The sequence below is a fragment of the Lygodium microphyllum genome, chromosome 29 (genome assembly GCF_053477565.2).
Source record: "Lygodium microphyllum isolate KBCC chromosome 29, Lygodium_microphyllum_v1.1.10, whole genome shotgun sequence".
NCBI lineage: Eukaryota > Viridiplantae > Streptophyta > Polypodiopsida > Schizaeales > Lygodiaceae > Lygodium > Lygodium microphyllum.
The window spans coordinates 54,798,396-54,823,345 of record NC_141163.1 but is presented as its reverse complement, the minus strand read 5'-3'; the positions used below and the strand labels follow the sequence as shown (position 1 = coordinate 54,823,345).

Genomic DNA, 24,950 nt, shown 5'->3' with positions numbered 1-24,950 from the left:
TGGAAATGTTTGTGCTTGCTAGAGATTTTAGAGCACTGTTTGATTTATTAATTACAAATTAAATGAATATCTATACTTCAGGTTGAAGGCCTGAAGGGAGAGGCAGCTTCAGTTACCCCCGACTGTCTGCGTGACCCTAACCAAGGGGGTTGTTGACCGTGCCGGGAACCTGGACCGAACCTGCCGCGAGAGGTCTCTCCGTTGAGCACTACTTGGAGCAGGAGGACGCTTGGGTGCCAGGGGGGGCTCTGGCCGTAAATCCCTCGCCTTCCGGGTCGTGCACAAGAGGCTAACGTGACTCGGGATTGGATCTCGAGGCCCGTATACTAGTCTACGGGCGGAAACTTGAAATAGTGATCCCTGTGGATTACTGGATAGCCTTCGGGCGGATTATGGACAAGCCTACGGGTGGAACTCCTTGTATTTCAAAGATAAATATGATGATATGTTAATAAAGAACTTGTCTGATATTGTTTTTCTATGTCACGTGATAAGATTACGTGAAGGAACCAGTGCTTAACGGATTAATTAAAGAAGCTGGTTGTTACATGTCCAACTAATGTGTTAGATAATTACATAACTAAAACAAACCGAGGAAAGTGTGGAGGATGGGCCATGGGTCCGTCCTACGGTTGGGTGGTCCCGGTTGATCGGGAACTTTTCTCAAATCTCGAAGAACAGCGGGATGATTGTCAAAGGACACGAACAACGAATGCGTTGACCTAGAGTTATGTCTTAACCGATTTACGCTGTTTTAGGGGAACGGAATGGGACTATGCCTTATGGCAGAGAGGTTGAGCTTTGCATCCCTCTCGTTTCCCATTCTCTTTGAACCAAGTGCAGCGTGAATCCGCTTCGGACCTGGCGTTTCTGCGTACAGTAGTTCGCTTGGGTCCGACGCTAGTTGCTGTTAGGAAATGACCAATCAGGAAAACCCTAATTCCGGTCGATCCTAAATGTGAACGGCCAGAATACTTCTGCAACGTGGCAGATGCGGAAAGCCCTAGATTGCAAACCTCGTAACATTCCATGGGAGTGCCGGGCGGAGCTTTCTAGACATCCTTTCCGATGGACTGCTAAGACGTGTCCTGGATGATACTAGTGGACACGTTACAGTTGGTCAACCTGCGTTTGACAGTTTTCTCTCTCTTGCAGGCTATGTTATGTGCGTTTTTAGTTTTTCTCTCTCCTCATTGCTGTTTGCATCACATCCAGCTTCTCACTGTTGCTGTTCGACATCCAGAGGTTGCCTTGCTGCGATTTGGGATCTGTTCAGAGTATGATACACTCTCCAGCTCATTACCCCTGCCTTGATCCTTAAGATACAGGAGTTCCAGGTTCAGTATTCATTCACTGCATAGTGTGTTTGCTGTATGAGCATTGTATATTCAGTAGTTAAATCACTTTAGTTATTTTCTGTGTTCATTGTCTCTGAGTTACCCTAACCCTAACTGTGTTCCTTTATCAGTCTGTGCTTTGTCGTACAATTGTTATTTGTGTTTCTGTGTCAGAGTATTTCTTTACATGGTATCAGAGCTTGGTACTCTTTGAGAAACCTAGGCCTTTGATGTGAAAGCGCTCTGCAAGAAGCTCAAATGACTTTGAACACATCAACACCAATTCAGTCTCTAGAGCAACCTATGCTGAGAACCGATCGAGAGTGGGCAGAACAGCTTGCTCCACAAAGTTCCGACATGGTGAAAGACACTTTTAACAACACGGAAGAAAGGCTATATAAGCTTTCCAGTGAAGAATATCATGTGATCATGGACTGTAGATGAAAAAAGATTGAGGAGCTCGATCGAAGGATTGCCCTTCAAGAGAAGCTACTCAATGAAGGTATGCATGAATTTCTCTCTTCAGATGTTGTGCATAAATTTGATGATATTACAGGGCCATCAAGACCTCCCTTAGGGATGGGCCTCCCTGTTGGAGAAAGAGATTAGGAATATGTTCCATTCTTTCATTCTCTTCCGTTCACTCCGGTGCAAGGTACTTTAGTTTTGTCTTTTATTCCTGTGTCTTTTACCTCTTCTGCTTTGCAATATACTAGTAGAAATCATGAGGAAAATAGAGTACAATCAGCTGACTACGGAAAAGGTTCTCTTGAGGACCAATTCTTGTATGTTAACACGCATCGTGGGGATTATAAGAAAAACTCAGGTACCTCTTTTTCTAATCTTCTTCTTTTAAGTTTACTTCTCAAAATCAGAATGAATTTGGTATTTCTATTTCTACATTGTATGGTGTATCATCATCATCATCATTTCATTTTCAATCATTAAATGGTAAAAATGAACAAAATGCGTCTGCATCTTTCACACCACAAATTCAAAACCCACCCATCCCACCACATTCTTTTGTTGCTTCCCCACATCCCTTCACACCATTTACATTCCCCCATCAAACACCTCATGTTGCACATCACACTTCACCAGGGGGTTATGGAAACATAGGCACCGCCTTTAGGACCTCATCCTTTTCTCCATCGGGTGGTGTTCCACTTACTTCTCACACACTTTCGGGATCATTGCAGCTTGGGTATCCCCCCCAGTCTCTCCTGAATGTGGATTAGAAGGTACTGCAGCTTGCCTCTATAGCATTACCTAGTGGATCTCTTGGTCATTTTGCTGTGCCCCAGCCAAGCTTTGGATAGGGCTTTTGTGTCCCAGTTCCTCCATCTCCATTGGCACCTTATGGAAACATTCATGTTCTAGTGCCTCTGCATCAATCAACACTCATTGGATACTCCCAACCGATTTTTGCCTACCCACCTTTTTCTCCACATTCTTCCTATCAGATACACCCACAACCACCATTTTACCTTCCACCTCCATCTTATTCCACTTTCCCGACACCTCATGGTTTCACCTCATCTTTTGCCAAGCATTCTTTCAATAATAAGACTCGTTTTAACGGGTCAAACTTTACACTTGGTTAAACTTGATGAGACATGTCCTTGACTCTTAGAACCTATGGGATCTTGTGCAGGGGTCGAAACCCCAATCCAATCCCGCACTTGTTCCATACGAGGTTGTCCGCTCATGGAAGGCTAGGAATGCCTCCGCTATTCTTGAGCTGAAGTAGGGCTTATTGTCTACACTTGACTGATCGCTATGCGGGTCGGATAGGACCCGTGGTATAAAACTTGACCATGAGCTCCAACACTTTAAAATTACTGACCGGGTTGACTTGAAAGTCAAGTTGGCTGAGTATTGGCGACTTCTTGCCGAATTCTCCACTACGGGGACTCCCAAGTCCTGTGATGATCAAGTCACATTGTTTCTGAACAAACTCCCTAAGAAATACTTCAATTTTGTGGAAGGTATAGTTTCAAAGCCTACCATGCCTACTTTCTATGATTTGAGTGTCAGCTATTGCATTACGCACGGTTGCTTGATCAATTTCATATGAACTCTTTCTCAGAGGGGGCCCTTGTTGCTTATTCTCAGAAGGGGCAACAAGGGAAGGGCAAAGAAAATCAAACCTCCACTGAAAATAAAAAACAAAATACATTCGGGGAATCCCAAGGAAATTCCTAGTCACAACTCAAACAAGGGTGGTAGAATGTACCTAAAAAGAATAGGTATTGTCAACATTGCCAAAAGGCTGGTCATTTTGACGGCGAGTGTCGATCAAAGGCCAAAGGCACAACACCCAAATCTAAGTCTCAGACCCTCGTCCCTTAGTCGGGTAACCCCGAGTAGGAGAGGCAGGGTGAGGGCAAGGGGCAATTTAAAGGTCAGACTCATGCTACCACCGCTCAGCCATCTCAGTCGACAACGTTCTCAACTCCAGAGGACTCGTTTGACTGGTCTTCAGAGGTCCACATCGTCTCCATAGAGACAACAGATGCAAGTCTTGTCCACATCTGTGAGTTGCTTCTCGATAAGGTTACCGAAAAGGCCCACTTGTCATAGTTGAGTACTTTATCTCATGTTTGGATTGTTGACAATGGAGCTACACATCATGACTTCTACAGAGAACATTTTCTGTACTCGAGTCCCTGCAGCCGGATAGGTCCGCGTAGGAAACAACTCCTCAGTTAAGATTTAGGCTCAAGGTAGCGTTAATTTTGCCATTGACAAGGGTATGGATCTGGCTTCGTTGGACAATGTTTACCATGTCCCCCAACTTCGGGTGAAATTGTTATCTGTTCAGCAGCTTTGCTAGTTGGGGCGAGCAGTTTTCTTTACAGCTACCACAGTTGAGATCCTTGACTCTCAGACTGGTTCTTTTATTGCTCGCGGTGAGGCACAACCTAGTGGCCTTTACCACATGATACACTTTTTGACCGAGCCGACAACCGAGGGCTCCGTGTTCCATTGTTCCATAGCTTCTAGGCATTAGCCATATCTCCGGAGCCTATGAACAATGAGTGTCTTTGGCACTTTTGCTTAGGACATATTGGTTATGACTCTCTTTATGAGTTATCCCGCCGTCAATTGGTTGAGGGACTTCCTCGCCTAAAACTAGCTCACGATGTCTGTAAAGCTTGTCAGCTCGGAAAGCAACACCATATCCCATTCTCTCAGCAGTCCACGCATCGTGTTGAGGAGCCTCTTAGATTGATTCATGTTGATCTTTGCGGACTGACATCCACTACCGCCTTGAATGGCACGTTGTACTTCTTTTTGATAGTGGATGATCATTCTAGATACATGTGGGTATACTTCCTTAAGCATAAGTCTGATGCTTTGATATATTTTTCTACTTGGGTGTTGCTGGTTCATAACCAGATTGGACGTCTTGTTGGTTACATAAGGAGTGATAGCGGTTGTGAGTTTATCTCCCATGAATTTTTTGAGTTGCTACTGAAGCATGGCATCTCTCACCAGCTCATCTCTACTAATTCCCTCTCTCAGAATGGAGTCGTAGAGCGTAGGAATCGGACAGTCATGGAAATGGCATGCTCTATGCTATTCACAGCAGAGCTTCTTGAGCGCTTTTGGGTCGAGGTTGTTAACACTTCGGTGTATATTCTTAACCGGTGTCCGACTGTGGTTCTTTTTCAGAAGACCCCATATGAGGCATTTTTCGGCTCTTGGCTTGTCATTTCCCACTTCAAATTCTTCGCGTGTTGCGCCTAGACACACATGCGTGATGATAAGATAGGAAAGCTCACTCTCAGAGCCTATCTTCTTATTTTTGTTGGATATTTCTCTAAAGCGAAAGCCTATAGAACAAGGTGATTGTTAGGAGGGACGTTGTTTTTTATGAGAAGGATATCATGCAATCTTCTGCATGGATTCAGATTCTATTCCTCCTTCCACATCATCGGAGATCGTGCCTACTGAGCTTGGTCTACTTCTTGCTCCTGACATTCCTGTAGATTCTTCATCTTCCAAGCCCCCTCCCCGAGACCCGTTACCTCGCTGGGTTAGGCTTCATTTACATTGCTGTTTACAGCTGATTACATAGCGCATTCTGAGCCGGATACATGGCAAGAGGATCTTGAGCACCCTCAATGGCGAGAGGCCATGGAGAAGGAGCTAGAGAGTATTGATCGGAATGAGACTTGGACATTGGTGGATCGTCCAAGCCACAAGAAAGTCATCGGGACAAAGTGGATTTTCAAGATTAAGCTAAAAGTTGATGGGACTTTAGATAAGTACAATGCTCTCCTTGTCATGCAAGGGTTTCGACAGAAGCATGGCATTGATTATGAAGAGACTTTTGCTCCTACTGCGTGGTTGACATCTTTCCGGCTACTTCTCGCGCTAGCCGTTCATCATGGTTGGCCGATATATCAGATGGATGTCAAGAGTGCTTTCCTGAATGGTTATTTAGAGGAGGAAGTCTATGTGGAGCAGCCACTGGGCTTTCCTTCAGGGAACCCAAGGGATAATGTATTCCGCTTGCAGAAAGCCCTTTTTTGGGTTGAAGCAAGCACCACAATCTTGGTTCTATAGGATGGATGAGTTCTTACGAACTCATGGATACCATTCTACCCCTTATGACCTGAACTTATATGTTCGATCTACTGTAGAGGGGGTCAGCTATATCCTGCTATATGTTAACGACTTACTCATCACAGGCTCAGATTTTGCTGCCTTAGCAGACATCAAGGCAAAGCTTAGTGCTACTTTTGAGATGACAGACCTTGGTTTGTTGTCTTATTTTTTGGGGATGGAGGTAGTTCGTTCTGGGAGATGCATTTTTGTGTCACAACAGAAGTATGCACTTCAGCTAGTGGAATAGTACACTTCGGATTAGACATGGCCAGTGGCCACGCCTCTTGATCCTACTGTCCACTTGTCGAAGGATATCCTAGGCCAGCCCTTTGATGCACATACCTATCGTTTTGTTGTAGGAAAACTTCTTTGGTTAATTCACACTAGGCGAGATTTAGCTTACTCAGTAAGTATACTCTATCAGTTTTTCACAGCACCTAGGATGTCACATTGGATTGCATGTCTTCGTGTGTTGCGTTATTTACATGGCAGTCTTCAAGGCAGTTTTTCCTTAGCTTGCTTTACTTGTCTTGCTTGCTTCACATATTTGCTATATCCGCACCTTAGCCTTATTCTTCTTCACCGCTGACACCCAGTAATTGTAGGGATAGTATGCTTGTTTTGTGAAGGTCTTGGGTCTAACCATCCTTTATCATTCTTCTGTTTGGGGCACGAATACTCGATAGGACAAAAACTGATTTGAACCCCACACTTAATGCTAAACCTACCAAATTCAAAAAGAAAAAAAGAGTAGTTTATAGCTGATTCCATCCGCCTTTGTAGGGCTTAGTAGGCCATTGGGCAGCTGATGTGCACCCTTTGTCCCATGCCTTGTCCTCTCTAGGGTGATCACTTGGGCTCCCTTGGTAAGATAACCATCGGCTCTGTAGTCTTAGTAGATCATTGGGCAGCCGACGTGCACCCTTTGTCTGATGCTCTGGCTCCTTTGGAGTGGGATGCCTTCGGGTAAAAGATCTTTCTTGTGGCACCATTGTTGGGCCTAAGAGGGGATGTTGAGCTAAAAATGCATTAGCTTTACTTAAACAACCCCAAAACTTGCTTAATTAATGAAGAAACCTTGTTTATTTAAAAGAAACGTGATCCTAGAGAGTTTTTGTGTCCCATAAACATAAACCCACTTGGGAGGGCCCAAACTTTCTATAAATAAGTATGGTGCCCTCCATTCAGCCCTTAATCTTGTTTTTGTAGATTTCAGGTGTTTCAGCTTGCTGCCCACATCCCATTCACAGAGGACATCTCAGCTAAAGCTGTCCATTGCTGTCTACATTAGTTGGTGCTTGATTTCCAACTCTCTTCTTGCAGTTTGGAGCTGATCCCAGCCAGGCGACTGCTGTTCTTGCACAGACCTGCTACCGTATTGCCTGCCACGTCATCTGTAGCTTGTGTTTGGTAGTTTTCTCTCTCCTCCACAGCTTTTGCAGGCTGTCGCCAGGCTGTCCAACCTATGCTTGGCAGTTTTCTCTCTCCTATAGATTGTCCTACCTGCGTTTTTAGTCTTTCTCTCTCTTGCAGGTTGTCTTGCTTGCGTTTTTAGTCTTTCTCTCTCCTCACTGCTGTCTGTATCAGATCTAGCTTCTCACTATTGAGTTTGCTGGTGTTCGATATCGGGAGGCTGCCTTGCTGTGATTCGGGATCCGTTCAGAGTACGACACACTCTCCAACTCATTACCCTTGCGCTGATCCTTGAGATACAGGAGTTCGAGGTTCAGTATTCATTCATTGCATAGTGTGTTTGCTGCATGAGCATTGTATATTTAGCAGTTATATCACTTCACTTATTTTCTGTGTTTATTGTCTCTGAGTTTCCCTAGCCCTAACTATGTTCTTTTATTAGTCTGTGCTTTGTCATACGATTGTTATTTGTGTTTCTGTGTCAGAGTATTTCTTTATAGGGAATGCCATGCCATGTGGCAGGGAACTTACCTGTAGAGTGACGAGTTGAGTGCCCCAGTTTACCACCTACCAAATCACATGCTTGTCTCCTGCCAACATTGCTTGTGGCCTGCTTGGCTCATGCCTATTGCTTGCCCCAACTCTGCCCATAGTGCCACGTTGTCGTAGTGTCTCTGTTTCCACTTGTTGCATGCAGCTACCAGCTTCTCCCACTTTTCTCCATTCTTCTCCTCTTCTCTCTTTCTTCTTCTCCCACTTCTCTTCTCCATTCTTCTTCTCTTCTCTTCTCTCTTCTTTACTTGTCCCTCTTTTTCTTCTCCCTTCTCTGTTCTAAGTTCTCAACTTCTCTCCTCTCTCGAGTCTCTTCCCCCACAAGGGCTAGTACTTTTGTTTAGCCATTTTTATTTCAGGTTTCATCATTGAAATGGCGTCATCTTGCTTTTCCACTTGTCGTGACAATAGTTGAGGAGAAAAGATAAATGCTGACCACCCATTGAGTAGTGGAGAATCTCGACCATGGACTTGCAACCTTTGCCCGTACAAGCGAACTAGAGGAGCAAACAAGGTGAACTATTAAACTAAGCATTTCTATTTTGAATTTTCATCGATTTTAATTTTTCAAAGTTTCTTAAATATTAGAATATAGAATACCAATTGTTGCTTGTTTCCTCTTATGCATGATTAGGTTCTAGGTTATCTCCTACATGAGCCAAATTCAAAGGTGCGGTTTTTTCCTAATGTGGCCTTGGAGAAGCAAATGGAGTTTTGTGACCGTGGAGCAGGTCAAGAAGCTTATCTTGTGTCTAGATCATGACGTGTTGCAGTTAACCCTGCAACTTTTGTCAGACCACCCCCATCAGATGTGTCGAGAGTAGGATTAATATGAGGAAGTGCTACATCCACACCTAGGGCAAGCTTTGCATTGGTCATGGCATCAACAACGCCACATGTTGCACGTAGACAGACCACACTTGATGCTGGTTGGGATCCAAGGAAGAAGAAAGAGGTGGATACATCAGTGGCTCGTTTTTTTAATCACAATCACATTCAGTTTTGTGCAGCCAGATTAGAGTATTTTTAAATTGATGTGCAAGAAGATTGGTGAGTATGGTTCTTTATATGTGCCTCCATCATCAGAGACCTTATGCACCACTTTGCTTGACAAGGAGAAGTGCCTTGTTGAGTAAGCAATAGTGACTAGAAAGAGACTATGGGCTAAAAATGGAGTTTCATTGATTACCAATGGTTGGAGTGATACACGGAGGCGATCCATTTATGGCATGGTTGCTTATTCCCATGGAGAGATGTATTTCATATCTTCTCATGATGGATATTGGTAACCTTTCATAGATAGCACCTAGCATAGAGCAAGGAGCTTAAATGGTTAGCTTTGTTTTGAATCACTAGTTCTCTCTAAGGTCGAAGAAGATGCTTTAAAAAGACTCCGACACTAGGTTTGCCTTAACTTCTTAATTCTAGGTAGATTAAGAGAATGCAGTGATGCCTTGAAGAAATGATTTTTTTGGGCTTGCAATATGAAAGGGGCTTAAAGGACCCTAAAGCATTTTGTGGGGAAAAAAACCCACGGGGAGGGTTTTAAATCTCGGGGAGGGGGGTTTTAAAATATTTCGAGAGTAAGGCTTATTAAAGCCATGGAAAGGGGGATTAATGGCATTTTACAAGCTCAGATGGGACCCCACGGGAAAAAGGGGGGAAGCAAGGGGCGTAAAAGACCTTCTAAAGGAAGGCTTTAAGGACCTCAGGAGTAGGAGTCTTACCTCCACCCATGCTAGGAATGGTATACCCACCAAATGCAGTCCCAGGGACAGTTCCCTACCCCTACCCCCAGATGCAAACAGTACCACAATACAATGCATCTAATCCATAGTGGCCACAGATGATAGTGCCTCAAATGATGGTTCAACCACAACAACAGTGACCTCAAACAGTTAGAGATCAACTTTCATGTTATAGGACCTTGCGGGGTTCTTTTGATTGTGGGGATGCACGAGAGGATTGCTACAAGATTGGGGCAGCTTTGTGGTAGGAGGACTGGTTTGGATGGTCTTGAGTTGCAGCAGCTAGCCATCGTATTTTGAGTCAATTAGTTAGCTCCTTTTGTTTGGAGCAATTGAGTACATGTGCTCACATTGCTTCAAAGAATAGGAACAGTCTTGATGTGGAGAGGGCAAACAATCTAGTATTTGTTAGTGATAATTTAAGGATGTTATGTAATAGTATGACAAATAATCTTGATCGATTCATAGAGTGGGAGATGCAACTTGAAGAGGAGACACATGCTGATGTTGAGGGAGATGAGGTAGTTCATGGTACGCATGATCATGAGGTGGGCACTTCAAGAGCAGCTGGAGCAGCCTTAGATCACGATGCTCTTTGATTTAGTTTGCTTATCATGACACATGCATATGATCTTGATAATAGTGTGACACTTGGGTTGTTGTGCCATGCCGACATTATATTTGTAATTGTAGTCTTGCAGTTGCCCTTTGGGTTGTTTTAGCATGCTGTATTTTGTTTTAGCCTAGATATTAGACTCTAAATTTGTTGTCTTTTTTGGCATGTTCTTTCAGCTTAGTTCATTGTTTATTGTTTTATGGTATATGTATTATGTGTTTTATAATTGACTAGCTTGACTCTTTTTTTTTTTTGCAAGTAAAATGTGGCTGATTATATTACTCAAAAGACTGATTACAACAGAGTGCTCATGCTTAACAGACTGGCTGGAGCTGATGCAAAGTCTCCAATACATCATGTATACAAGCCTCTCAAGGCGGTCTAGGGGGGATGGGGGCAAGAGGCCTTGGGGGGAGGGGGGGTATATCGCCAATTGGGGCTGCCTGCGTGCATCACAAAGAACAGACCCTGGCCGCCCCAAGTACGCATGAAGTGACCACGGAGCTCCTGACGAGCTTAGACTCGCCCTGCACCTGATCCCATCGGCCGCGGAGGGAGTGGATGATGGAGGTCCAGAGCTCTGCTAAGGTTGCATATGCTGAAAGTCTCTCTTCGCCGAAAGCCTTCTGGCATCGCGCCTTCCATATATAACATCCAGTAAGACTCCCTACGATCTCTCATACCTCCGAGTGGTCTGCTATGGGCTTCAATACCTGGCGAATGGGTAGAGCCTCCAGACCGACCATTGCGCACAACTCTGCCTCGATCATGAATATCATGTCCTGCATCCCGACCTCATACAAAAGGTGACGGCCCTGGCTCACTGCCTGCCAATAGAAAGCTCCCCACGAGATACATCTAAGCCTGGGTGCTATACGTCGAAAGATATGGCATGCTCCTCTCCACACGAGCTGCGCCTTCTCACACGACCAAAGGCAATGCTTTGGGGTTTCCAAAGGCTGCTGTGTGCAGCGCTTACAACCTCCCTCCTTCTGCATCTGGGTAAGCCAACTTCCCACCGCCAAACCTCCATGTGCCACCAGCCATAAAAAGTATGACACCCTCCTCGGCCTCCAGCTATCTCATAGGCGGCGCCAGAAGGTCCGTCGGAAGGGCTCCTTGATGCTGTGCTCCGCCCAGTGCATGCTGCGTGACGGCACCCAGTCCATATCGTACTGCATCAGTGCATGTCTGCCAATCCTGGCAGTGTACTCTAGGAACCTAGGTGGCTTTTTGGCAACCGCAAAGGCCAGCCATAGCCACTCTCCTGGATCCCACTCCAGCTCATCAAGTGGTCTGCCCTCCCAGATCCAAAGGCGCCACTCCCTGAGCTCCTTCTAGAAAACATAGGGGTCCAGTCGCCATTGTTAAGGGCCAGATGTCCCTCCTCCTGAACGGCGAAGAAAGTCCCCTACGGGGCGCCACCCACTCTACCTGGCACTTGAAGGGGGATGCCTGCTGGTGAAAACCTAGCTGCCCATGCCTCCCCGGGCTCTATCGGCTCTCGTATTGGGAGAGCAAGCCACTTCGGTGGTATTGCTGCGTCTATCTCTCTTCCCCTCAACTCCACTCCTATCTGGAAGCCTGATACTCGCTGCAACACCTCCTCGTCCGCCATCCTGTACACCTCCCGCCATGTCCTGATGGTACGAGCCAAGCCGGCCTCCCACCCAGCCCACTGGATGTGGGGGTGCTCACCTATCTATGCCCCTTCCCGATCTTTGACCTGGAAGTTCCAGATCACCGGCTGACAGTCTATTTTCTCCTGGCAACTTGGGGGACTTTGGATTAGGGCCTTACGGAGGCCCTACCACACGCGGAGTAGGCTGCGAAGGAAAGGTGATCTGGGCTGATATGAAGATCCATCTTAGGGACGACCTCCACTCACCGCCAAGCCTCGGTTTACAATCCTGAAGGCCCTCATGCAATAAGACCTTCCAGGTCTGCTTGCCTGGTGTGAGACCGCAGACAACTAGCTTGCCCAAGAGGGCCATACTCTGATACTTTGGGTCTATGATCCCAAACCCTCCCTCTGACGTATGTCGTATGATGGTCGCCCACATCACCTTGGCCCTGGAATCCCTGGAGCCATTAGACCCAGACCAAAGGAAATTCCGCACTAGGCGGCGAAGCTGTACTACTCACGATGAGGAGAAGCACCAATACGAGGCGATGTACCAGGCCGTCGCTAGGAGGACCTGGTTAACCACCAGGGCTCGACCGGCTAGTGAGAGGCGAACCGTGCTCCAATAGGTCAGTTTCCTCTGAATAGAATCAAGGATAGGAAGAAACTACTGGGTAGACCCTAGGTATCGGACGGTCTGCCCTTTGCTCACCCATCTAAATTCTAGGTGGACGCCCCACTCCGTGCTGGAGTCCAGGTCTGTGAGAAAACCAACCGACTTTCGCCAGTTGATTTTCGCTCCCGCTGCAAAGCAGAACACGTCAAGAGCCAGCCTCACTCTCTCCAGCATCAACTCATTGTCCTCTATGTAGAGGCCTGTATCATCTGCGTACTTTGAGTCTAATAACTCAGTCTCCTCTCTCATTGGAAGTCGGAGGCCGCATAATCTGCTCACACGTGACCTGAGGAAGTGAGACATCGCCTCTTTGAAGAGTAGGAATAGGTATGGGGCCAGGGGGCAGCCTTGTCGAACCGATCTCCCGAGCCGAAACTCCTCCCCTCGCCTTCCGCCTATGAGAACCCTACTGGTGGCTGGTTTGTACAGGCCGGAGACCCCACGAATCCAAGCGTGCGGGAATCCCAACTTCGATCAAGGCCGAGAAAATCAAACTTCCTGGTGAACTACATCCTCTTGATATTTCCTAGATGAAATGGAGATACATTAGCATGAATTTCATAGTTAGCTTGCCCATAGTTCAAGGAGGTTATGATACTATCCTAGTAATAATGGACATGATCACTAAGGTAGCTCATGCTATTCTAGTAAAGTCAATCCATAAAGCCTTTGACATTACAAGAATCTTCATTAAAGGTAATAATGGATATGCTCACTAAGGTAGCTCATGCTATTCCAATAAAGTCAATCCATAAAGCCTTTGACACTAGAGGAATCTTCATCAAATATATGTAAGGCCACCATATTACTTCCTAAGAACTGTTCCTATAAGGAATATTGATATTGCCTTTTTCAGCATGTTGAGAGATCCCTTGAAGCCCGTGTCTCCATGTAGCAAAGTGTTGATAAAACTAGTAATCAGAGTCATGCTCACACACAAAGAATCTCGTTCCATGGGCTATCTTGAAGGTTGTCCTTGTGCATATTTTTCCTTTTTTACTCGAGTTCAACCATGAAGAGTTATTTGCCAAGAACTTTATCAATAAATTGTTAGAAAACTCCTATTCCTTTGCAAAATTCTCTAAGAATATTTTGAAGAATTTTATTATTCTTGAAGGTCGTTCCTATGCAAAAATTTTGTCTACATGGGCTCTTGATATTGTGTAATGGCATAAACCAAGTAAATATCACCTAATAGAACCTGCTCTCAAATGAAATGGTAATGGGTCTATATTACACTGGGTTCTTGGCTAGTTGAATGCTATTAAGGTTATCATAGTAGATTATAAGCTTCCTATCCACCTATAGTCCCAAATCACCAAGTGGCTTGCGTAGCCAAGCTGCCTCACACGATGTAACTACAGCACCCTTACACTCTACCTTAGTACTATAGTGCAACTATAGGTTGTTTTTTACTCCAAGTGATAGCACCACTCCTAAAGAAAAATATAAACCCACTAATGGACCTCCTATTTGAAATACTATCATACCAATTTGCATCTATGTAACCATGCAAGTCCAAGGGTACACCTGCTGCATAACCATGCAAATCTAAGGGTATACTTGCTGCATAGAACAAGGTATACTCAATCGTAGACCTCACATAGTGCAATGTGTCCTGCACTATATCCAAATGTGGCGTTTGTGGAAGCTACATGGATCGATTTTCCAAACTAACTGTGTAGTTTAGATCTAGCCTAATGATTGTCAAATAAACAACACTACCCACAATCTTTCTATATAGAGTGACATCCACAATCACATTTCCTTCATGTGCAATAAGCTTAGTATTGACATCTAAAGGTATCAAGATTGGCTTACAATCACCATATCGTACATTTTTAAGATATCCAAAGCATATTATCTCTATGACAACCATAGACCCTTTGGATCCTTGATTATCTCTATACCAATAAAATAGTGAAGCTCTCCCAAATCCGTCATTTCAAATGCAGCTTTTAGAAGACTCTTCACATGGTTAGTCTCTATCTCACTGTCACCCATAGTCAAGTTATTTACATACATAATAATAACCACATTACTCTCATATATATAAAGTGAGTGATTAGTTTGTGATCTATGGAATCCAATGCTAACAAGATATTTTGTAATCTTGTCATGCCGTGCTATGCATGCTTGCTTCAACCCATATAAGGCCTTACAAGCCTATATACATAATCAAGATAATTTTTATCCTCACAATTGGGTGGCTGCTCAATATAAACTTCTTTTTGCAACTCTCCATGCAAGAAGACATTTTTAATGTCTATCTAATGAATGAGCCAACAGTTTGATGTAGCCACACACTACTACGACTCTCATCATAATAGCCATTTTAACCATTGGAGTAAAAGTATCCTCATAATTAATACCATGGTTTTGTGCTTACCCTTTAGCAACAAGCCTTACCATATAGTGCTCAACTAATCCATCAAACTTATGCTTCACCACCCTATTAACCCATTTTCAAATAATAGCTTTCTTGCCTTTTGATAAAGGCACCAAATCCCATGTGTTATTTGCTTTAAGTGCAACCATGTCTTCATCCATTGCATTATCCCAATGCTTATTTCCCATTGCATCCTTAAAACTAGTGGGCTCTATATCTTGCACAACCTTAGCCATGTATGCATAGTGATGAGCTACATAGCCATGCCTTGATGATTGTAAAAAGAGGTTTGACTTTAGAAGTTTTCAAGGTCGGATTCTTATGAAAGTGACGGAGTAATGTTGAAAGAAGTATGGCACAAAATTAGAAGAGTATGACATCTCATACCTTCAAGCAGGCTCAATATGGTCCATTGGAAATTCTAAAATGAGCAGACGATGAAGAGCTTCACCTCCTCTCAGTCTCTCACTCAATACACCTCTCACTCACTCTCTCTCATTCACTCTCAACAATGGAGAGAAGATGATAGAATAGAAGAAGAGAATAGAAAGCTTCAATAGTTGCACTGATAGAGCTTCCGAATCATAGATGTACCAAAAGGGTCGATACAACTGCGACCTTCTACCCTTATATAGGCACAAATTAGGGTTGGGTCACCTCTCTAGGACTGCACACCATTTTAGGGTTAGGGTTTGTGCCCCACTTTGCATTTTAGGATTTGCATCCTTATGAATTAGGGTTTGCACCCCTTCTTGTGTTTTAGGATCTCTGCCATTGTGAATTAGGGTTTGCACCCTCTTTTGGGCATCCTACCTCCTTTGTGGGGTCTAGGCCAGTCAACCATTATAGCATGATTGTACCTTAGTCTAAATAGACCAAGCCTATGCTAATCTAATCACAAATACATGTGTGCAACCCATGTAATAGTTGTGGGTACGACAAATACAATTGTGAGTGATAAATATAATGTATATGGCTCTCACAAAATAATGTATCCATGATAATCTAATGTCCATGAGTACAACAATAATATACAAGTGCCCAAAACAATACAATGAATCTCCAAAAAGTTATAATCCTTTCAAAAGATAGTAGCTGAGACTTGCACTTTTACTGTAATTTGACCTTCTTTGACTTTAGCCTTCACAAAATACTTTTAATATAAGCCCCCTCCTAGAGAGTGCTAGTCCCATGGTGCTCACATCAAAGGTAGATGTGGATTGAGAGAAACAAAGGTTGCTAATGAAGAACTATGGATGATGAGTGTGATATGTCTGCTGTTGATGTGAAGAACTAGTACTGAAGAAGATGATGTTCCTGCAGATGTTGTAGATCACATTCAAAAAGATGTGGTAACTATTAGAAGATGATGTTTGCATGAAGAATCACTAATGGCATAGAAAAAGAAGAGAAATAAAGCATGAAAGGATGAGGATGTAGAGGCCACTGATGTTGATGGGTTTTTAGTTCTTCAAATGATCGGCTATACGAAAGTCTTGTAAGCCAACTTATGTTGTCTTGAAGGGGTGTGTCTACTTACGAATATGGTGCCTTGTGCACATGTAGGTGGAATTGGGAGATGAGTCGAATTGTACATGCATACATAGTCTAATACATAGTTAGAAGAGTGCTCCACGGATTCTTTTCTTGGTAAGGGTTGACAAAGGAATCTTGTAGTAGTGAAGATGCAGAAAGTGTCATTGTTGTTGAGGGGAAATAAAGTTATCGAAGAGACACCATAGATGGACAAAAGGTGAAGTCTAATCCCATAAACTCTTGAAACACATGGTTCTTTGCAGAATCAACACAAGGGGGAGTGGATGAAACTAGTCCCTTTTTACATGAAGTAACTTTTCCTTCTTGCTTTGAAGTTGAGTGGGTAGCACTAGGATAAATGAAGTGAAATGAAAAAACTGCAAATGACCTAGGGGGACATGTCTATACCAAAGCAAGCTGAGACTCCCTAGATATATCGTAAACTTGATGTGCCCTAAGTAAATGCGGGGGGAAAATGGAAATGGGGCTAGGGGGTTAGACATGGAGCTAGCTAATTGAAGCCACTAGACACACCTAACTTGAGGACCTCTAGGTGTGGTGTAGTGCATGTATCATTTTCCTTTCCTTTTTTTACTTGCCTTTTTTTTTTTCTTCATGCGTTTCTCCTTTTGTATGTTTCTTTCGTTTTTTTCTACTCTCCTTCTAGAATAATATAATGTCAGATAGCACCCTTACAAATCAAAGTGGAAGTACGAGAGATCTAAATGCTGATTGAGAATAATAGACTTGGCTCAAAGAATGGAGTTGTGTACCACGGTGTACACATGGAAACGGAAGATTGAGCCTTGAACCTTGAAAGCACTTGCCTCATTATTGATACAAAGTTAGTGACAATGAACTAGTAGTAGGTGATGAAGACTTGTAGTATTGATGAAGCAAGCATGACTTTCCCTCAAGAAGTAGATGACCATTGTATGTTGTAGTCAAGCGATGCAATGGATGAAGAAATTGGGATGTCGGTATTGATGGCGCTCAGATGTCTTTGCCTTTGCGAGAGTCTCTTAGATGATTTGGTTGCCATGATGTTGTTATATCTTGGAATCTTCAAAGAAAGATTCTACTATTGATGATGTTGGCTTGAAACATGAAGTGCATTGCATTGTTGTATTACCTATCATTTGCTTGCATTCACTTTGTGAAACCTTGAGAATACCATGCAATAAATTCAAAGTCAAAAGATATAAATAGTTATTAAAAACTTTTTTTTTTGCATTTCACCTATGTACTGTGAGCAAAAGTTGTGATCTCATACCTTGATCTTTCTCTGACAGAAGATATAGCATTGTTTCAAAAGTTAGAGGGTCTTTGGTTCTTATCAGTGCAACAAAATAAAAATATATACAAGGAAGAAAAGGTTAGTTATGCATAAGGGTCAGTATAATGTATTTTTTGGAATCCAAAAATCATGGAAATTTGGATTGTACTCCAACACAGCAAAAGCATCCAAGTCAATTAGTTTTGTAGCTAGTCCACAAATGTAAGCAATCGGATTGTCAAGAAATGATGGTCTTGCAAAGGGACTGGCAATATGCAACTCCTCTTTAGTCAAAATATTATTAGGCAATGGATGGCATTTCAACTTTTGTGGCAAGTCCAGATACTGAGCCAAGATGATAAAATTCAAGGAAGTAGTCTCACAGTAGATTGGATCATATTGAAGCATATTGACTATACGACGTTGCTCAGTCATGGTCATAAGACAACTGCCAGCACAAGCAATCTCAAGCCAATGAGAAAACCATTTATGTAAGAGTGGACTTGAAGAATTGCAATTCTACTCGAGTTCATCAAGTGCTAATTGATTTTGGAGTTTGGTCACAGAAGCATAAGAGGGAATTAGTCAGCATGATTGCAATTACTTCTAAGGAAGAGTTTTAGCATATTTGTCTTGAACCAAGAGGCATTTGTGGTAGAGGTGTTTGCTCTCTTCCCAAGTGGAATCCATTTGGAAGCAACTTGTATCGTCTCATCATTGACGAGGCCTAAATCAATCATTGCAAACATCTTGGTATAAGTACTAAATATGGCATCAAAGTGGAGTAGCCATTCTATTTCAGAGGAATTGAATTTCTTGGCCAAATGAATAGCCATGATGTTGAGTGATTGAAAAACAAGCAAAGGCTTGAGACCAAAAGGAGGGATAGGTTTAGTAGGGCTGGTCTAGATGTGAGTCTAAGTAGCCTCCTCTAGAGCATCTTAGGGTTCAGCTGGATCAATTTGGTTGAATTGGTGGTGTAGGTTAGTAGGAATGCTAGTAGTTTTGGCCTTAGGATTTGGAATTTCAAGCATACTGCTTTTAGCCACTATGTCAGTAATAGTACTATAATGAAGCACAACCATAAAGAAGTTGTGGGCCATAAGTAAGGTATAAAATATATCTAATGATATGAGTCATCATGTTGCTTTGTCCCAATCGACTTGCAATGTGTGTAGCTCTTCCTCTAAAAGAAGTCTGTCACATAAGGGATCTAGTTTAACAAGTTTAGAAATGTTGACACCATGTGGACAATCATAAGCACTCTTAGAGATGTAGGTGCTAGATATGTTGGATTATGCATGGAAGTCCAAAGTGCATTTGTTTGCTTAGCAAAAGTCATTAGACGACTGCCATACCTTGCAGCGCGAAACCTCGACTAGAATGCCAAAGCGATGCTTCTCTTGCTTTGTCTTGGTCATTTTCTTCATGATTTCTTCCACGATCGTTGGATAACACCAACAAATTTGTGATTTCTTTGACCATGTTAGAGCTTCTCATCCTTAGTAGTTTGAATTCCAATTTGGCATGAATATGTGCATGAGCGAGTGAAGTCAATAGTGTTTCACCTAGTTCCCTAAGCTCACAACCTTGGATTTATCCTTTTGTTGCCCCATATTTACTAAAGCCTCAATGAGAGGTCTCTTAACTAGCTTTAAATGCACTAGAGATTCTGGCTGAGAAGAACAAGTCACTTAATCTCAGGAGATGGCTCCAATGCTGAGCAAGTGTTGTAGGCATGACCACCAAAGCATGAGTCTACCTAATATGAAAAATAAACAAACTAGTAGTGCAAGAAATGATGTTAAATGATTATAACACCTCAACTAAAAGGAAAGAAAGATGGATACCAAGAGAGAAATCTTGAGAGAGAAGATACTATCCTTGTGTCTATTGTTGGGCATAAAGGCCCTCGTGCCTTTAAATGTGCTCGGGTGTGAACACACCCTTAGCACTTGTACTTACACATATATATCTATTCTAAAAACCCAAAGTGGTACACTCATCATTGTACCCAAAATCGTGCATAAAAGCCTCGTAGCCAAATACTTTCAGGTGAGCATATGAGGTGACTTGCCCGACCACACTTCTTGGGAAACTCCCCCCTCCCACAAGACGTGTTTGGTGACCGATTAATTAAGTGTACGGCTTTCATAACAGCCTCTGCCCAAAAACCATGGGGTAATGCAGCATGAGATAGCATCGTACGGACCTTATCCTGTATGGTCCGATTCATACGCTCTACAACTCCATTTTGGGGTGTATTATGAGGCGCAGTGAGCTCCCTCTTTATCCCTTTGCTGTCACAAAATGCCTGAAAGGCCTTGGACACATATTCTCCACCATTATCAAAGCAAAGACACTCGAGTGTCTTATTAGTTTGATTTTCAACCAATGCCAAGAATTTTTTGAACTTGTTAAGCACTTCATCCTTGCTACGAATAGAATAAACCCATACCTTTCGTGTAGCATCGTTATTCCCACTGTCCTCACTGTCATGAGTGACTACATTCACCTCTTCAATTTTGACACTGCTCTTCTTGGGTTGACCCTCTTTCTTCTCTTCTTTGCTATCATCTGTCTTCTTGCCTTTTCCTTTCTATTTCTTCCATTTGTAGCAATCACGTTTAAAGTGACCCTTCTTGCCTCAATGATAGCATTCAACATCTTTGCCACGTGATTTATTGCGTCTCTTGCTATCATATTTGTCTTTCTGTTGTGATTTGCCCCTAGTATGCCAAGCATTGGAAGACTTACTAGATGCATTGTTCTGCCGATTCTTTTCTTCCTTGAGTAGAGCACTCTCTACATCAGCATACAAAAGGATCACATTAGAGTTGCTCATAGCAGCTCTGAATGTATCTCAACTCTCTGGTAGAGTGCAAAGCAAGAACATAGCCTTAAATTCTTCATCAATCAAGAACTTCAAGGCAACTAGCTGGCTGAAAATAGAGTTAAACTCACTCAAGTGAGTAGACATTCCTGTACCCTCTTTCATACGCAAATCCATAAGCTTTTTCAGCCAATACACTTTACTTGTTGCAGTACTCTTCTATGCATACAGTTCTTCCAGTCTAGTCCATATAGTATATGCCGAATCCAAACCTTCAATGTTAAACAACAAGGCATTAGAAATCGATAGCTCGATAGTTGAGCATGCAAGCTCATTTAACTCATCCCAATCTTCCTGTTTCATGTCGGTAGGCTTTGCCCCTTTGGTTTTGATCGGCTTTGCCTACTTCTTTTGCAACAGGATATTGTAGCACTGTTTTTGCTAAACTGCAAAGTTATGTGCTCCTTCAAGCTTCTTTATGTGCATGAGATTACTGTTGTCACTGCTGCCAGCCAAGATTTTCAACCCAAATGTGACCAAAAAATTAGCAAATGCAGGCCCAAACTGTCACCCAAGTGACTGAGGTACAAATAAGTACCAACCAGCAAGAAATGACCACGTAGAAGCATAGATTTCAGATCTGTAATTAAATTTTCAGAAGCATCAAACCATGTGTGACAGCATTCTACAACTGATTACAGTTGTTCCAAGGGCATATGCATCACATTACATGAGAAATCCCAAATTTTAGCTGCAATTTCTGTTGTACATTTACCCACGGGCATAAAATTTGACATGCACGGTCAAAAGCCCCAAAATTTTGTGCTCAAAGCATTAACCACACATCTGCATTTTCTCTGTCATGCATAGAACAGGCCAATTTTGCCAAAATAGAGCAATTTCAGCAAAACCCCCAAAATCTCCAAGTGTTGGATGCCCAAATTACATGGAATTGAACTTGCATGTACATAAAATGACCAAATGGTGCACAAATTTTGCCCAAACTGCAAAAGCCCCAAATTGCACAGGGTCCAATGTGCATCAATGTCGAGAAATTGGGTAAATTTCAGCCCAATTTGTGCATGTACATTAAAAGCCCCAAATGTCGGAGGCAAAATGTCACAAATTCCTGCAATTTCTGAGATAGATATCAATGTTGCATCTTGCTTGCAGCAAATTTGGATAAATCCGCAAATTTTGCAAGTCCTGCGTGCGCTAATTTTAGTGAAATTGAAAGAATTTCACTAAAATGTGAAAAAAGCCCCAAAATTCCCAGTCAAATGTGCACCGACTTTGCAATTTTTGAGTCAGATTGTCGAGTTTTGCGTTAAGATCCCCAAATTTAGGAAAAGCCCTAAATTTCTAGGCTTGGATTGCACGAAAATTTGAAAGTGCGCCTCCACGCGCGAACCCTCGGTAGGGGAACTTCAAGAAAAAAAGAATTTTGAAGGGAAAATAAAGTTGAACGATGGGTCAACGGACTCACCATGCAGGTCACTGCCTGGTACTTGCTGTCGCGTTGCGTGTGGAGGCCTGTCAGTGATTTCATCATGCAGCTCGCTCATTGCCTGCAATTGTTGTGTGCAGCTCCCGCCAGTCGCGTCTCTGAGCCGTGGAGCGTCTGTCGTTAACGCTGCCACACTGCCATGCTACAGCTCCCAAATCTCCACGCTGGGGCTAGGCGCACACTCTCCATGTTGGAGCCCTCTGCAGCTCACAACTTGTCGCTTGTGACAAAATGCCGCCTGATGTAGGCTACAGCTCCCGTCAGTGTCTGACTGGCAACACGTCAACTGCCTGACGACTGAATGCTACACGACGGCTTGTCAGGTCAGAAAACGACCTCATGACCTGCTCGCCTACCCTACTCGAATTCCAAGAGGTACGAACGCCTCCACCGCAGCTCTGATACCAGTTTGTAGTGACCGGGAGGCACGAAGATCGAAACAGTAGGTGTTCCTTAGGCGCGAAGAGATAGAGAGAGTGGGGGAGAGCAAAGCAGAGAGTGTGCATGATTTTGGTTACAATGACGAGCCCAGACAATCGGTGTTCCTTAGGCGCGGAGAGACAGAGAGAGTGGGGGAGAGCAAAGCAGAGAGTGTGCACGATTTTGGGTATAATGATGAGCAGTACTCTCTGCTTTGCTCTCCCCCACTCTCTCTGTCTCTCCGCGCCTAAGGAACACCTACTCTCTCGATCTTGATGCCTCTTAGTCACTACATCTATGCTGATGGGGACAATGCTTACCAAGGCAAGGTCTGAAAAACAAACCTTCAGCCTAGTTAGGAACGGTTAAATATCTACAATGTTAGTCTTGAATAAAACTAAAGGAAATGGAGTCTAAGATAGCCTTAGGTAAACTATTTTGAAGAGCACCGGATTTGATACCATGTAGAGATATGCTAGGGCTTAAGAAAGAAAACACTTAGTGTACAGCCATGATTAAAACACAAATAACTCAAATGCAAACACAAAAATGCGAAAATGCAAAATGCAAACCACAATTAGAGAAGAAAAAGAACTCTGAAGTGAATGAATGCATGTTGTGAATGAATGAAAGAGTGTAAAAGATGCTCAAGGGGAGAGCCGTCCAACAGCCGATGGGTGTAGTGGGAGCAGGCTAAGGGAGGTGTTGATGTGTGTCATCCACTGGAGATGGATCCTAAGTGCTCTAACGACTAGTTGGATCAAAGGCTGATGAAGAAAAGTGCTGAAAACATAAAATTGACCTGCTGTAGATGAAGATGGGGTCAGCAAGCTGGGGCAAAACACAATTTGTAGGAGTCCCAAGCTGAAGGGCCATAGCTGGAGATGACCATGGAGACAACTGCTTGGTCAGTCTCCTTTTTATGGCTGTGGATTCTCCCAAAAATAGGGTTTTGGCTTATGGGACACAGAAACTTTGATAATCTTTGAGTTTTGGGGCTCTTTTAATGAGCTAATGAAGATTAAATGTGTAATGGATCCTTTTTAGCTTAACAAATGGTAGTTGTGACATTCACAAAAACAATTTCTGTGAAAGAAGATGCCAGAATTCCAAAGGCCAAATGTGTAAGAAGGCATCCAATCTTTTCCTCATATGCTCTGAAACTCCTCATAGTCTACCCTATTACCCTCTTAAGATTATGTATGATCTCCAATGTGAGTCTTTGAGGTGGAGCTATGCTGCTGTTCACGTAAGGTAGTTGCTTGCATCCACAGAGGTGTTGAAAACTGCCGCAAGCAAGTGAACAGGTGGATAAAATGTGAGCATATCTTATGGCACAATTTATAGTTCTACCAAAGTCTAACAACCATCCTTATCTCTTTTTCTTTATTTATCCTTTGTGCATTTATGATGCAGGAGCTATGAACTGTCACTCGGGTCTATTTTCATCCTTTCACTGTTTTGTGCAGGTGAAGATATGGGATCCATCTCATCGTGGATCAGAACTGCAAGCAACTCTGGAAGGGCACACTGGGTAGGCAATTCGTTAGATGATGAACTTTGAACATACATCCTTTGATTTGGAGATGTGCACTTGCTTTGTTTTGTTGGGAGAGTTTTTAGTTGCGATCAGTCTTTCTGTTTGTTTTCTAACTACCACTTCTGTTTTTTCTAATCACCAATTTGACTACAGGGCTGTTCGTGCCATTGCTTCAGACAAAGTCCGCATTGTGTCTGGCTCAGATGACCATCGTGTACTTGTGTGGGACAAGGCGACATCACAACAGTTGGAAGAGCTGAAGGGTCACAATGATAAAGTCAGCATGCCTCCTTTCCCTTTGTAAATGTATTAATTGGGGCTTCGAAACCCTTCAGTTAATGGTTGCCTAGACAAATGCTTTTATCAGTGCCTGAAGAGCACAAAACTTCTCATCTCATGAGTTACAAAAATGATAAGAGTCTGACAAGACAGGACCCAGAATCCATCAGACAGCAGTGTCTTGTCTTACAAAGCTAGAGAATATTTATTCTTGTCAAGATCAAGTTTTACGTATGTTTCTATATCCCTAAGCTGTGAGGATCACATATAGATCAGCAACAATTAGATTTTAGTTCTTGAATCTTTTTGTTATAAGTGTAAAAGGAACTCACATGTTGGGGCTCGTCTCCAAAGTAATAGATTCCCTGTCTTTCACAGAGAATTTTCTTTGAAGCATGTGCCTGTCGATTTGAATTGTTATGTGTGTATATGTGTGCAGTGCATGTTGCATGTATCTTTTGAAGTTTATACCCAAACCAGCACAGCCGAAACTTTTAAATGCACCTTCACATGTATACACATGCAGATGCTCGTTTTCTCATGGATTTGTTTGGCATAGTGGATGTCCTTTGTAGTAATTTTTTGAC

The 24,950-nt window shown here is 43.0% G+C and overlaps 1 protein-coding gene across 1 annotated transcript in view; it reads left to right on the top strand.

Moving 5' to 3' along the window:
• The window catches only part of SCD1 (stomatal cytokinesis defective / SCD1 protein (SCD1)), a 156,905-nt gene that overhangs the window by 118,091 nt on the left and 13,864 nt on the right, over window positions 1-24,950 (top strand). Inside the window, exons 24-25 of the mRNA XM_087671112.1 lie at window positions 24,014-24,078; window positions 24,238-24,361. Coding sequence (XP_087527238.1) covers window positions 24,014-24,078; window positions 24,238-24,361 — 189 coding nt within the window. The remainder of the gene's footprint in view (window positions 1-24,013; window positions 24,079-24,237; window positions 24,362-24,950) is intronic.